The 14,716-nt window shown below is 34.0% G+C and overlaps 1 protein-coding gene across 1 annotated transcript in view; it reads right to left on the reverse strand.

Annotated features, from left to right (window-relative positions):
• The window catches only part of NRG1 (neuregulin 1), a 168,745-nt gene that overhangs the window by 100,139 nt on the left and 53,890 nt on the right, over nt 1-14,716 (reverse strand). The window contains exon 3 of the mRNA XM_053703221.1: nt 9,857-9,975. Within this exon, the coding sequence (XP_053559196.1) occupies nt 9,857-9,975 (119 nt within the window). The remainder of the gene's footprint in view (nt 1-9,856; nt 9,976-14,716) is intronic.

The following is a 14,716-nucleotide window of genomic DNA, read 5'->3' on the forward strand; positions in this document are numbered from 1 at the left end:
CAATTGGTTGTGCGGGTGAAGGGGGGGGGGCATTACACACTCAGCAGAGTTTGTAATGATGCATACAGGCCAGCGGATGAACAGATCCGCTACTCATATACAGTGAAGGTGTGCAGAAAGATTCTCAAGTTGAGAAGCTGTCCATATGCCATTTAATACATGGGGCCCATAGTGGATAGATAGATAGATAGATAGATAGATAGAAGGTAGGAAAATGTAAATAGTAAATTGATGACTATATGTCTTTCAACATAATCTTCAATATTTATTCTGTAAATCTATTTCTGTGTACTTTATTTCATTTGCATGAACCAAAATTGCATTTCTGCTACAGGGAATATCACTCGAGAAGGCTTTCTTGTCCTTGAGACAAAATTCTTTTCTCAGATATAATGCAGCATAGAAAAGTACTCAATCTCAAAAGCGGTTTTAAGTGACTTGGTTTTGACATCTATATAGTATCTCTTAGAAAATAAACACAACCTGAAAGCGAAGGAAGACACGAGATTCATATAGTCTGACAATATATTATTTTTCAGAAAATAGTTTAGTAGCTCTTATACAGCCTGTGGCATACATTACATAAAGGCACTAGTAGATGGTAAATGTGTGTTAGCTGTGCTTTTAGTGTAGATGTCTGGAAAGAACCATTCTTTATAAAAAAAACAATGTTTAACCCCTTGAGTGCAAACGATGGCTCTGAGCCGTCACAGAGTTTCCCACTCTGGTGCTAACGACGGCTCAGAGCCGTCGCTAGCACTCTCCCACATTGAGGGAGATCTGGGGGCTCCCACCCGCACCTACCCCGGCGATCAGACCTGCATAGTGACAGGCATCGCCGGGGCTTCCCGTTTTGCGTGGTGACGTCACGCGCAATGACGTGATGATGTCACCATGCAACTTTATTAACAAACTGACAATACAAAGTATAGGGAAAGGGGGCATGCTGCTTAGACGCCTGTATCTCAGGCATCTAAGCAGCTACAGACCCCCAAGACGCACCATTGGAAAGGTAACTGCCTAACCTTTCCAATGATGTAAGTTTTGGGGATCTCAAAAAAAATATATAAAAGTAAAAAAAAAAAACTTCAATCACCTTAGCATCCAGGTGGGAAAGTGCTTAGCACTCAAAGGGTTAATGTATTAAAATGTATATATAAATAGTCTTTTTCTTTCTCATACATTGTTGTGTAGTATTTAGTTAGTATTTAATGTACCTTTTAAAGGTTTTTTTGTTAGAAATAATGTTGGGAAAGTACTTATTTACTCCTTTTAAAATCCATTAGCCAATGAGGATATCTTTTGTATTTGTGTGTATATATGTGTGTGTAAACAGACAGACAGACAAATAGATAGATAGATAGATAGTTTGATATATGCTTTTTCTCAAAGCAGAACTGAAAGGGATATTTGAAGTAATAAAGTGCTATGGCTCTGTTCCTAATGAGATGGCTAATTGGAACAAGTTTCATTTGTTAGCTCGGCAATTACATAATTAATTTTGTCTTCTTGATGTCTACACTCAATTACCAAGGTGATAAACCTTCAAGTCTATGCCTAACATGTTCAGTCATTCTGCCGCATCCAAAATGAACAGGATCCTATGGTTCCTTTATGAAATGAAGGATAGAGCTGTAACTTGTCACGGATTTCTCTAAGGTCACTTTTGCCCCTTGAGCTTAAGAAAAATGACTTCCTTTCCCTATCTGCTTATAGGTGCTTAACGCCGACCTCGGCAGCTTTTTATTAATGATTGCAGGAAGAGTTTCAATTACTGGAGATTTGTTCACTTGCTTCATTGAATCAGGAAAGGAAATCTTTTTTCACACAGACATACAGAAAAGACAAATCAATATTCTTTTTACATGCCCCTCTCTTTGTGCAAATGCTTATAACAACATTGGAAATGATTAAATAGTTCTTATACATTTGAATTGGCTAAAAAAAATGTTTAAAGGCAATAGTTTAAAAGTCCCTATTGGTATGTATGAAGAAGTCTGTGTTTGCAGTTTTTGTACTTTTATCCACTATCATAGTAGCCTTCTAGCAGAACTAGAGCATGGTTGCCTACAATCCAAACTGTGCATGGCCATCCATGTTTTAGGTATTCTGAGATACCTTTGAGCCTCATATAGTTTTATTTTTTAATCATAGCAACACAGAAATATAGACTTGCATGACCAATTTACACCAAAGCGTATGCTTAATTCATTCCTAGGATAGCCTTATGTATAATCCGGCATTTTTCACTTATGTCCTAACCACCACTACTGGAAATCCAAACCATGAATAAACCACTTATTGAGGCCCATTTATCAAGCTCCGAATGGTGCATTGCTGGTCCAATGCTGAATACGGAGAGTGCATTGCTCTCCGCATTCAGCGAGGTCTGTCGTATCTGATCCGCACTGTCGGATCAGGTCAGACAGACCTTTGATAAATATCCCCCATTGTGTAAAACAACTCTTTCTGAAAATTACTCAAAATATTTCCATAATCATCAAATCACTGCTTTGAATTTGCAAAAATGTAATTGGTTAGGTTCTCTTTTTATTATTAGTATTATTATATATTATTATTATTATTATTAACACCATTGCTATCCACATACTTTATAACAGTAAAAACCTTGGGATCATTTTAGAATATGAATACCTACTCGTCGTTCTGCAAAATGAGGAATGATCTCAAATCTAAAAAACATGTAATTCCAAAAAGAATAACAATAGACATGGGGCACTCTAAACCTGTATATAATCTATTTAACAGACAATATATGAGAAACTGAATCAATGTTATAGAAACACAACAAAAAATAAGTCCCAAAACAGTTAATCAGCATATTTCTAGGGGAAATCTTGGATGCTTAGGCTGTATATCGCCTCATGGACTTAGGCAACAGTCCTTAACAAAGATGATCCGTAACACAAAAACAATGAAGGCACCACATAGAGTATCACAAGGCTTTGCAATGTAACGTTCACTCCAATCAATAGAATGATACTCACAATAGAGTTGCATCTATAGATAAGGTGTAAAACCAAAGGTTGACACCTCGAATCAGTTCAGTAAGCTTGTGACCCTTTTTAGATTTTGTCCTTGATAAACCACTCATATACTGCCACAAAGGTATATTTATCTAAAAAGACATTTCAGTCATGGCAGGCAATAGAAGGTCAGAAAATGTTTCACTATGCATAATTAAACATTATGGACCAGATTACGAGTGGCGTGCTAACAATTAGACGCAAGGGAAAAAAGGGGTTTATCTTGGGTGTTTGCGCACGTTGGGTTTAGCTTTTGCATTACAAGTTGAAAACTAATGTGTGAGCGCAATTGCCATTTACACTAGAATGATTACCGCATCCTCAGAGCTCTGGTTAACTGTTTTCCGAAACAAATAATTGTCACAAAACACATCAAAAATATATTGCAAAGTATAGTTACACTCACAATAACGCTATCTAAAAATAATTATTTTAAAAAACTGCACAAAAAAGTTGTAAGGGCTCAAACATATGAGGTCTCAGGTGTTAGAAAAAAAAAAGGCATGCAAAGGGCTTTAGAATGGAGATACAATCATATACATGTCTAAATATGTATATGTATGAATATATATGTATTTATGCGTGTACATATGTATTTATATGTGAATTTATGTATTTACAGACATATATGCACATATAAAACACATAAATACATATGTATGCATATATAAGTGCAATAGAGTCCTTTGTAGTCAAGTAGATGAAAACATGAAAAATCATATTTATGCAATATTCATATTTAATGAAGTGTTATAGTGTGTATTAACTGTAAATATTTCACATTTCAATGTTCTGCACATAGGGGAATACGTTCATTATATTTATAAATAGATATTCCTATATATATCTGTATATATCTATACCTAAATATAATTATATATATATATATATATATATATATATATATATATATATATATTTATATTTATACATACAGTTATAGATAGATAGATAGATAGATAGATAGATAGATAGATAAGTAGATAGATATATTTATACGTATAGATATATATTGTACCAAAATACCATCAGATATATTTAGAAATATATATTTATGAATAAATGGAACATATTCTGCTATTTGAAGAACATTGGAATGTAAAATATTAATATTTTCATGTCATGCTAGTGCACATGACAATATGCGATCGGGTTTGCCCTAGTAGGATGTTTTTTTTTGCTCCATTGACTTTTATGGGGGACTATGTTAACACGATTACAATATTATAAATTCAGCTTTTTGCACGCTTTTGGTTAGCACGTGAGCAAAAACGTTTTACTTTCAACTTATTTGAACGCTACCCGACACACACAAAAAGCTTACTTCTAGCAAAGTTAACGTGCGAGCAGGAGCGATAAATAGCGCTCCACTTGTAATCTAGCCCTTTATGGAGATATTCAATTTTAAATTTCACATTACTTTGAAATGACTGCATTCAGTTTTAAATCTAACTCTGTGTACTATATATTTATAAACAAGTCGTTAATATAGGTGGAATGTTTAGGTAATCTATTTTAAAGAAAAGGTTATTTTTATATCAACAACTATTTGCAATGAATAAAAAATCTGAAAGGGCATGCCATTAAAGGGCTATTTTAGTGGAATAATTAGATGCTCTAATTAATTTGAGCATGTAATTTTAACCCTAGCGACCCTGCAATGCTATGTATTTAACCCCCACAAAGGGTTTAAAGATATAATTAAAGTGCAACTCTGGAGCCTCAGAGAACTGCTGATCTGAAGCAGGAACTGATGCTAACTTAATCAGCTTTAGTAGTCGCATACCCCAACTGTGCAGCTACCACTGATGATTGTGTCAACCACAATGTAAACCTTAGAACAGCAGTTTTATGGGTCCCGGCCAGTTAAACACATAGGGCTCCATTTTTCAATGGTCAAGCAGACATGATTCGCTTTACTGGACATCCCTGTGGGCAGACAGCATACGCTGTCCGCATTTAACATTGCACAAACATTTCACCAGAAATGCTTGTGCAATTCTGCCCCCTGCACACTGGCGGCCAATCAGCTGCTAGCAGGGGCTGTCAATCATCCTGATTTAATCGGATAGGGATTATTTCCATTCACCACAGAAAAGGTGGCGGACAGGTTAAAGGGACATGAAACACAAAATTTTTCTTTCATGATTTAGATCTAGAATACAATTTTAAACAACGTTCCAGTTTTCTTCTATTATTGAATTTGCTTTCTTCTCTAACTATCCTTTGCTGAAAGGTTAATCTAGGAAAGCTCAGGAGCAGCAAAGACCCTAGGTTCTAGCTGCTGATTGGTGGTTAGATATATATACCGATTGTCATTGGCTCACCCATTTGTTCAGTCAGCAACCAGTAGTGAGTGCATCGCTGTTCATTCAACAAAGAATACCAAAATAACAAAGAAAAATTGATAATAGGAGTAAATTAGAAAGTTGTTTAAAATTGCATGCTCTATCTGAATCATGAAAGAAAATATTTTTGGGTTTCATATCCCTTTAAGGATCTGCTTCTTAACTTTTTTTTTAAATCATATGCTCTATCTGAATCATAAAATAAAAATGTTGGGAGTTATGTCCTTTTTAAATTACATGTTCTAATTAATTATAGTGTGTATTTTTTCTACTATTATATTTAATGAATAAAAAAGGTCTTGACTCCCATATTTCTGAATGTGCCTTCATTCATGTCTGTACATATCATATGTTTGTTCCATGCAAGTAAATGGCATTAGTTATTTTTGAAGATTGCATAAAAAAAGCTTACGCTTATTTGGAGCAGGTATCAAAATATTTTGACTAGATTGCTTCTCGTATATTTCACAATCTCCCCCTTTTATTTTAGATAAAATACAACTGTTTCTTTGAAATCTTGATAAATCTATCTTCAGTCTATGACAATTGGTGCTTGTCTGAAAAATGAGTTTCTGCACGCATAATTAACTGCTTCCATGCCATGATGGTAAAAATAAAAATGTGTCTTTGACCTTTCTGGAATGCACTGCATGTTTGTAGTTAAATGGAACCTCTAAGCATGAATTTACTTTGTTATGGATGAAGTTATAGACACATTCCTGAAGAAAGAACTAGGTTCACTTCTTTCATTTAAATTTATGTGAACTAATATGTCATACAGTTTAAAAAAATTAGTTATGCCCTTGAATAAAGTTTTCACTACTAATTTAATTATACTGGAATGGCCTTCACATAAAAAAAAATGATACTTTTGACCTCATTGCTATTATTTATAAAAACTTGCAGATACCGGGAGTTCGTGACTTCATATGTCTCAAGAGAGTTTGATTTACAGTTTTTTTGCTGTTTTTCTTAAATGGTAAGTCAAAATTACACTTTATTCAGACCATCTTTACTATTTCTTTTGGTATCCTTTGTTAAAACTTCTTTCCATGAGAGCATACTGAGGTATTCTCAGGAGCGTGCACAAATTTTGAGCACAATGGGGCCGATTTATCAAAGCTTCAACTGATAATACGATGGAATCCGCTTGAATCTCACGTCATATTCAACGCAAATTGAATGAGCCGCAATTAACAGAGTATCAACATCGTCGAATGTTGAAATGTATGATGTAATGTACGCTCCTGCGATCTCAATCTAGCACAGATCGATGCGTCCGTCATTCCAGATGTTTCGAATTCACATTCAACTCTATTTGACCCTCTTCCCAATTTATCAAACATCCAACAGGTACGTTTGCATCTTTTCTGCCTCAGAGTACCTATCGTTCAAACCGTCCCCCTTGAGGCCGCGAATGCTATAGAAATCAATGGGAATGTAAATATGTTTGGAAAAGATTTCTGACATAACACAAATATATATATACAAGTATGTGCAAAGATATATTTACAAATTATAGCATTAATAATCATTTTAAAAAAAAGAAAAAAACATGAGATAGTCATATCATGATTTCTAGAAATACAAATACACATTAATTTATGTGAAAATATCATATATCAGATTTTATGTATAACATAAATAAAACAATGAGATATTATTGTTTGTTCAAGTATAAATCTAGCTATTTCTTGGACATTAACAGATGAAAAATTAAAGATTAGCTTTAGAGAAATGTGCTTGTTCATGGACAGTAATGTAATGGTATAAATAAAGTTGGAAAAAACAGAATATCCACAACATTGATGACTCTCATTTATCAACAGTCCGATACTCATCGCTCCGTACTTGACATGCGTGTTTTTGAGAGACTTTTTAACAAATAAGGGCATCGTATGTGGATTTGCAGCAGCAATGTCTACCGAGTGTATTGACTCCAGCGAATGCACCGAGATTGACGTTTTGATAAATCGGCCCCTATGTGTATAATATTACTGCAAACCCGACTCTCATAGAAAGGAGCTATGTTTGACCACTAAAAGATTTTAAACTTCAGTTTTAACTTTTCACTACCAAAAAGGGACTGTTGATATTATGTTATACTGGTTCTCATTAAAAGCAACAGCTGTCATTATTGCTTCGAACTTTCGCAATGTTCGCAATGTTAGTTTTGTGAAACTTAAAGGGACATGAAACCCAAAAAAAAATTTCTTTCATGATTTAGAAAGAGCATGCAAATTTAAACAGCTTTCTAATTTACTTCTATTATCTAATTTGCTTCATTCTCTTGATATACTTTGTTGAAAAGCATATCTAGATAGGATCAGTAGCTGCTGATTGGTTGCTGCACATAGATGCCTTGTGTGATTGGCTCACCCCTGTGCATTGATATTTTTTCAACAAACGATATCTAAAGAATGAAGCAAAATAGATAATAGAAGTAAATTGGAATGTTGTTTAAAATTGTATTCTCTTGTTGAATCATGAAAGAACTTTTTTGGGTTTAGTGTCCCTTTAAGAGTGTCAACTGAACGCTGACAGTACTGTCTCTATGCTGTGGTTTAATGGTCATAAGCACTGGATCTGGGTCTATGTGTTTTGCCAAATGTATAATATTAACCCCATAACCCTAGACAGCTCACTCTGAATGGAGCAAAATGTTATTTTTTTATAATGATTTTTGTTTTTAAGGACACTAAAAATCTTTGACAAAACCAAGCTCATCATTTTATGGGCTATACATGCTTCCCTTATTCAGCAATAACAAATTGACGAAATGCAAAAGTTTCCATTAAAGGGATAGGAAAGTCAAAATTAAACTTGCATGATTCAGATAGAGCATGCAAATTTAAGACACTTTTAAATTCACTTCTATTTTCAAATGTGCTTCGTTCTCTTGGTATCTCTTATTTAAAAAAAGAATATGCACATATCCTACACTACTAGAAGCTAGCTGCTGATTGGTGCCTGCATACATTTGTCTTTTGTGATTGGCTATCTGGATGTGGTGCAATGCTGTTCCTTCAGCAAAGGATAACAAGATAATGAAGCGCATTTGATAATAGAAGTAAATTGGAAATGTGTTTAAAATTGTATGTTCTATCCAAATCATGAAATAAAATGCTGAGGTTCCCTGTCCCTTTAAATACAGATTTGTGAATTCTCTATTCTCTTTCATACTTTCAAAGACCATAAATATCCTAAAAGATATTAGCACCTGAATAAACATAGACATTTCCAGTATTTACTTATATACAGGTCCTTGTAAAATTGCAAGCAGAAGTGAAATTGATTCAAACAAAAACATCATAATTTGGCAGGAAGGAAAATACAACTGAATCAAATGCCAACACATTATATGGTCACTGTTTCAATACAAGGAGATTGCTATTTACTTTTGCTTAAATCCAGATTTCCATGGTTTCTCAGCAAAATTAATAGTTGTTATATTTTTATAATATATTATACAGTTAGTGGGATTTACCTAGCAGAAATTTATTGTAAATGTGCAAATTTAGCCTAATCAATTGGACCAGGGTAACCCTGTGAAAATCATCTAGGCAGCAAAATAGTAAAGAGCAAAGCAAATGTTTCTTCTTATTATTATTTTTTAGTTTTAAAGGGATATATGCTAATATGCCCTTAAAGGAATAGGAAAGTCAAGATTAAATTTGCTTGATTCAGATAGAGCATGTAATTTTAAGACACTTTTAAATGTACTTCTATTTATAAACATGCTTCTTTCTCTTGGTAACCCTTGTTGAAAAAGAATACGCACATATCCTATACTAGTTGGAGCTAGCTGCTGATTGGTGCCTGCGCACATGTGCCTCTTGTGATTGGCTAACATGTGTTCAGCTAGCTGTCAGTAGTACATTACTGTTCCTTCAGCTAAGAATAACAAGATAATTAAGCAAATTTGATAATAGAAGTAAATTGGAAAGTTATTTAAAATTATATGTTCTATCCAAATCATGAAATTCAATTTTGCGGTATCCTGTTCCTTTAAGATATTGGTTCTTACCATTCAAAACATTGATTTTTTTTGTTTGTTTTTCTAACATTAAAGGGACATGATTCAGATAGATCATACAATTTTAAACCACTTTCCAATTGACTAAGATTTAATTGGCTTAACTCTCTTGGTATCATTTTGTGAAGTACAGGGAGCTAGCTGAAAGCCAATGACAAGAGACATATGTGCAGCCACCAATCAGCAGCTTCTGAGCCTACATAGATATACTTTTCAAAACAGGATGCAAAGAGAACAAAACAAATTAGATAGAAATAAATTTGGAAACTTATTTAAAATTGCATGTTCTATCTGAAGCATGAAAGAAAAAAATTGTGTTTCATGCCTCTTAAAAGCTGTCACAACTGACATCTGCAATTGTTACATATCATTAACAAACATAGATATCATAAATGAAATTTTTGAATATAAATAAAAATTCTTACTGGGCAATATGGTGACATTGGCTCTCATGCTGTCATTTCCAAACTGGTTAGAAACTGTACATTTATATTCTCCAGCATCTGCATTGGATGCTTTGCTAATGTGAAGTTCTGATGATTTTCTGTGGGAATAAAAATAAAAACATTAATTGATATATAGAACTCCCACATCAATATTTTAATAATAAATCAATTTAAATTAATGTTGTTTTATTCATGCAAAGAACATATCAGCAATACATCACTGCGTTTCAAAGTATACAACATTTAAAAAAATAAAAATAAAATGCAATTTTAGTAGCGCATTTTGTATTGTATTGTAAGAATATTACCCTTTTAATGAATCATTTAATTAAGCTCTTGGGGGTCAATTCACACGGTTTCCGCGCGATCCTTTAGGCTCGCCGGAAACAGGAGTTAAGAAGCAGCGGTCTATAGACCACTGCTCCTTAACTCATATGCCACCTCTAAGGCTGCGTACAGCAATCCGCCCAATCCTATACGATCAGGCTGATTGACACCCCCTACTAGAGGCCGATTGGCCCGCAAATCTGCAGGGGGCAGTATTGCACAAGCAGTTCACCAGAACTTCTTGTGCAATGCTGAATACGGACAGCACATGCTGTCCCCATTCAGCGATGTCTGGCGGACATGATACGCTACAGCGTATCATGTCCGCCAGACTTTAATAAATTGACCCCTTGTACTGTTTACATTGTTGCAAGGTTAGGGTTATAAATACTACAAGATCCACTCTAGACTCTGGGTGCTGTTAAAAATCAAACATATTTCAAAAAACATTTCAACGGTAAGGGAAAAGCAGATAAAACAATGAAAGCATATTGCAAATGTTTTCACTGCAAATAATTTAACATTGTGTGAATAATTTAATTTTAAATGGACAGTCAACACCAAAATTGTTATTGTTTAAAAAGATAGATAACACCTTTACTACCCATTCCCCAGCACTGCACAACCAACATTGTTATATGAATATACTTTATAATATTTTAACCTCTACATTTCTGCCTGTTTCTAAGCCACTATAGACAACCTCTTATCACATACTTTTCTATTTGCTTTTCACAACAGGAGACTGCTAGTTTATGTGGGTCATATAGATAACATTGTGCTCACTCCCGTAGAGTTGTGCAGGACACAGCACTAATTGGCTAAAATGCAAGTCAATAGGTTATAAATAAATAGCCATGTGATCAGGGGGCTGTCAGAAGATGCTTAGATACAAGGTAATACAGAGGTTAAAAGTATATTAATATAACAATGTTGGTTGTGCATAACTGAATTAATGGGTAAAAAAGGGATTATCTATCTTTTTAAACAATAAAGATTTTGGAATTGACTGTAATATCTTTTTAAAGGGACATAAAAGTTTATAAAAATTCCTCTGTGTTAGGCATTTTATTATTTCTGTATATTGCATACAACCATGGATTTAACCCCAGCACATAGTTGATGTTATCTCCAGAGCAGCAGCAGCAATTCCCTACTGGGAGCTAGCTGAACACATTTATTGAGCCAATGACAAGACGCACATGTGTGTAGCCACCAATCACCAGCTAGGTCCTAGTACTGCATTGATGCTTCTGACTCTACCTAAGTATGCTTTTCAACAAAGGATATTTTTACTTTCACATTCCATTTAATACTATTAATTCAAAGCATACATGCAAAGTGAGCTGCATTGAAATATGCATAAAAAATTAAATATTATATTGTTCAATCTAATCTGTAAACTGCTGGGAATTCAGAGATGCCAGTTTACGTAACTAAATATATTATTTGATTATTTTGATGGGTTTTATTTACATAAAATGCAGGATGCTCAAATGTCACAAAATACAAATAAATATACACATAAGACCAACAAAGATCTCATGGCTAATTCACAGAGAAAAGTCCCCCCTCAAAAGGGAAGATTTTTACAATCCTAGAACAATTATACAATGGAAGGATGCCATATTTTGGACTGTACCAAGAAAATTGGGTCAGTAGGCAATTGAGTTTTTTAACCTGCAATTAGGTGAAAGTGAGGTTGAGGCTCAGGTGGAAATAAGTAATCATAGGGCACAACATAGGTTGTCTAAGAAATTTTAGGTGGTGTTTGGCCATTCCTGGTTGGGGTGTGGCTGTCTAAAGTCATTATAGGAGAAACCAAGACATGAATGACAGAAAAAGAAAGGACAATTGTACAAAGCGGTTGATTCAGGGAGTTCTAACAAACTATGGTTTAATTGGGAGCTCCACAGTGGGTCATTTAAGGTTTACAAATTATATTAAAAAGAAACGTTTAGGTAAAAAGATAATAGGATAACAATTAGCTTTTATTGGAGCAAGCTAAAATAATGCCCTAGAGAACTGAGTCTTACGTGTTTTGTTTGTAAGAACTTCTTTAGAGACTATTGGCTAGTGGCTTGGGTGGGTATTAATAACATATACCCATAAGAAAAACTAAAGTTGCAAGAATACAATACCATCTCACACTGCCACCTAGTGGTCAATAATACCAACATGTGCATCTAATTCATAGAAGGGGGAAGATTTTGAAGTTACTGTATGAATGAAAGAAAGAAAAAATTACCTTTTAATCTTCACAGCCGCTCCAGCGATTCCCCCGGCCGTCGGAAGCCTCTTCATACGTCAGAAATTACGAATCCGGCTTCTTCCAATTGGAGGAAGCCGAATTCGTCATTTTGGACCTGCGAAGAGGGCTTGCGACGAGCTGAGGAAACGCTGCAGCGGCTGTCAGGATTAAAAGGTAAGTATTTGAAGAAAACAAGTGAAATGTAAATATTGATGAATTAATGTGCCCTTGTTTTTAATAGGATTATTAAAAAACGGGCACCGATTCATCTAAATTGCCATTCACTTTAAATGTAGAAGTTTAGTGCTCGTCTCAATTATATTTGTTAATGTAAACTCATTAGTTGTGATTTTTCTTAAAGGGACAGTCTAGTCCAAAAAAAACTTTCATGATTCAGATAGGGCATGTAATTTTAAACAATTTTCCAATTTACTTTTATCACCAATTTTTCTTTGCTCTCTTGGTATTCTTAGTTGAAAGCTTAACTTAGGAGGTTCATATGCTAATTTCTTAGACCTTGAAGGCCGCCTCTTAAGAATGCATTTTAACAGGTTTTTCACCACTAGAGGGTGTTAGTTCATGTTTTTCATATAGATAACACTGTGCTCGTGCACGTGAAGTTACCTGGAAGCCATCACTGATTGGCTAAACTGCAAGTCTGTCAAAAGAACAAATAAAGGGGCAGTCTGCAGAGGCTTAGATACAAGATAATCACAGAGGTAAAAAATATATAAATATAACTGTGTTGGTTATGCAAAACTAGGGAATGGGTAGACAACGGATTATCTATCTTTTAAAACAATAACAATTCTGGTGTAGACTGTCCCTTTAAGTCATTTCTGCATGATATGTGCATTTATACTTAGTAAAGGAATTTCAGTATTGGACTTTGTGGAGAGAGACAAATAAATCAGTAATAAAATAATGCTATGTTGGATGTTTTCTCCTGCGCTAACAAAACAAGTTTGTATTGAATTTTGAGCTTTGTGGATTGATGTCATCAAATCAGCAATATGAAAGCTAATGACATTATGTCTGCAGGTATTACTAATAGGTGCATTGTATATGCATATACATTATTATAAAATAAAGGCCATACAGTAAATGACAACTAGTTATTGATTGGAAGTAAAAGTTCTTAACTGTAAGTTTATATAAATATTTAAAGGGACATGTTACCCTAAATTCTATCAGCACTTAGGAGTGATCTTATACAATGTAAAATTGTATGTTTTTATGATATGATGCTTATCTATATCTACCAATAGGGACGTGGGAACTGTCCTTGTAAGCCAGTGAGTTTCTTTATAAAAAAAACACATGAATTTCCTGTTACTTTCAACAACTAATACACAAACTTTTCCATGCAAAAAAGTAAAATGTCCTTTTGAATGAAAATCTGAATCTGCATGTTTGTTTCTATCTCTTTATCTTATACATTTCAGCAGATTTCAAACATCATTGCGGCCATAAATATCTTATTATATATATATTTATATATATTTTTATATATATATATATATATATATATATATATATATATATATATATATATAGCGAGAGAGATAATCATGTGACTGCGATTCCTGTTATCTGTGTCTGTATCGGGGTACACCTTATAGAGAGCATGCATCTGGAATCCCTGACACAGTGTAAATATATTGGAACTTAAAGTGACATAAAACAGGTTGAGATCTGTGCATATCCTAAAAGGGCTAATTAATTAAAAATAGTTTGCATAAAAAAAAATGTTTAAAAATAAGCAAAATGTATTACATAGCTAAGCTGCCTGGAGCAGTCAACTCCACCCCCCTTATCAGTATTTAGACACAGGCATTGTATTTCAACTGAGTTCACAGCTTATAGGCATGCTCCAGCAGATAATCCCTATGGACTTTTTTATTCTATCAAAACAATAATAGATATAGATACAGCCATAGAAGGAAATGTGTGGGGGGGAGTTAGAGCTTTACAATTCAGAAACTAAAAAGAAAGGGTTAATGGCGAGGCACTGCAGTATAAATTTGCAGGTAAAGTAATTAAAGTACATATTATATTTTGTATATTTCCCAACTTGTTTTATGTCCCTTTAAACTCGCAAGATTGTGTTTCTGAGTTTTTATCTCACTGTGCATAAACATAAGAAATATGTATCTTGTGTATATTTTTTACAAATCATCAGAGTTTAGAGAAATTCTTTCTAAGAGCCCAAAGAACAAAAACTCAACAGAATGAAGAGATATCACACAAACTCTTTGTGA

This window comes from Bombina bombina, chromosome 2 (assembly GCF_027579735.1).
Source record: "Bombina bombina isolate aBomBom1 chromosome 2, aBomBom1.pri, whole genome shotgun sequence".
NCBI lineage: Eukaryota > Metazoa > Chordata > Amphibia > Anura > Bombinatoridae > Bombina > Bombina bombina.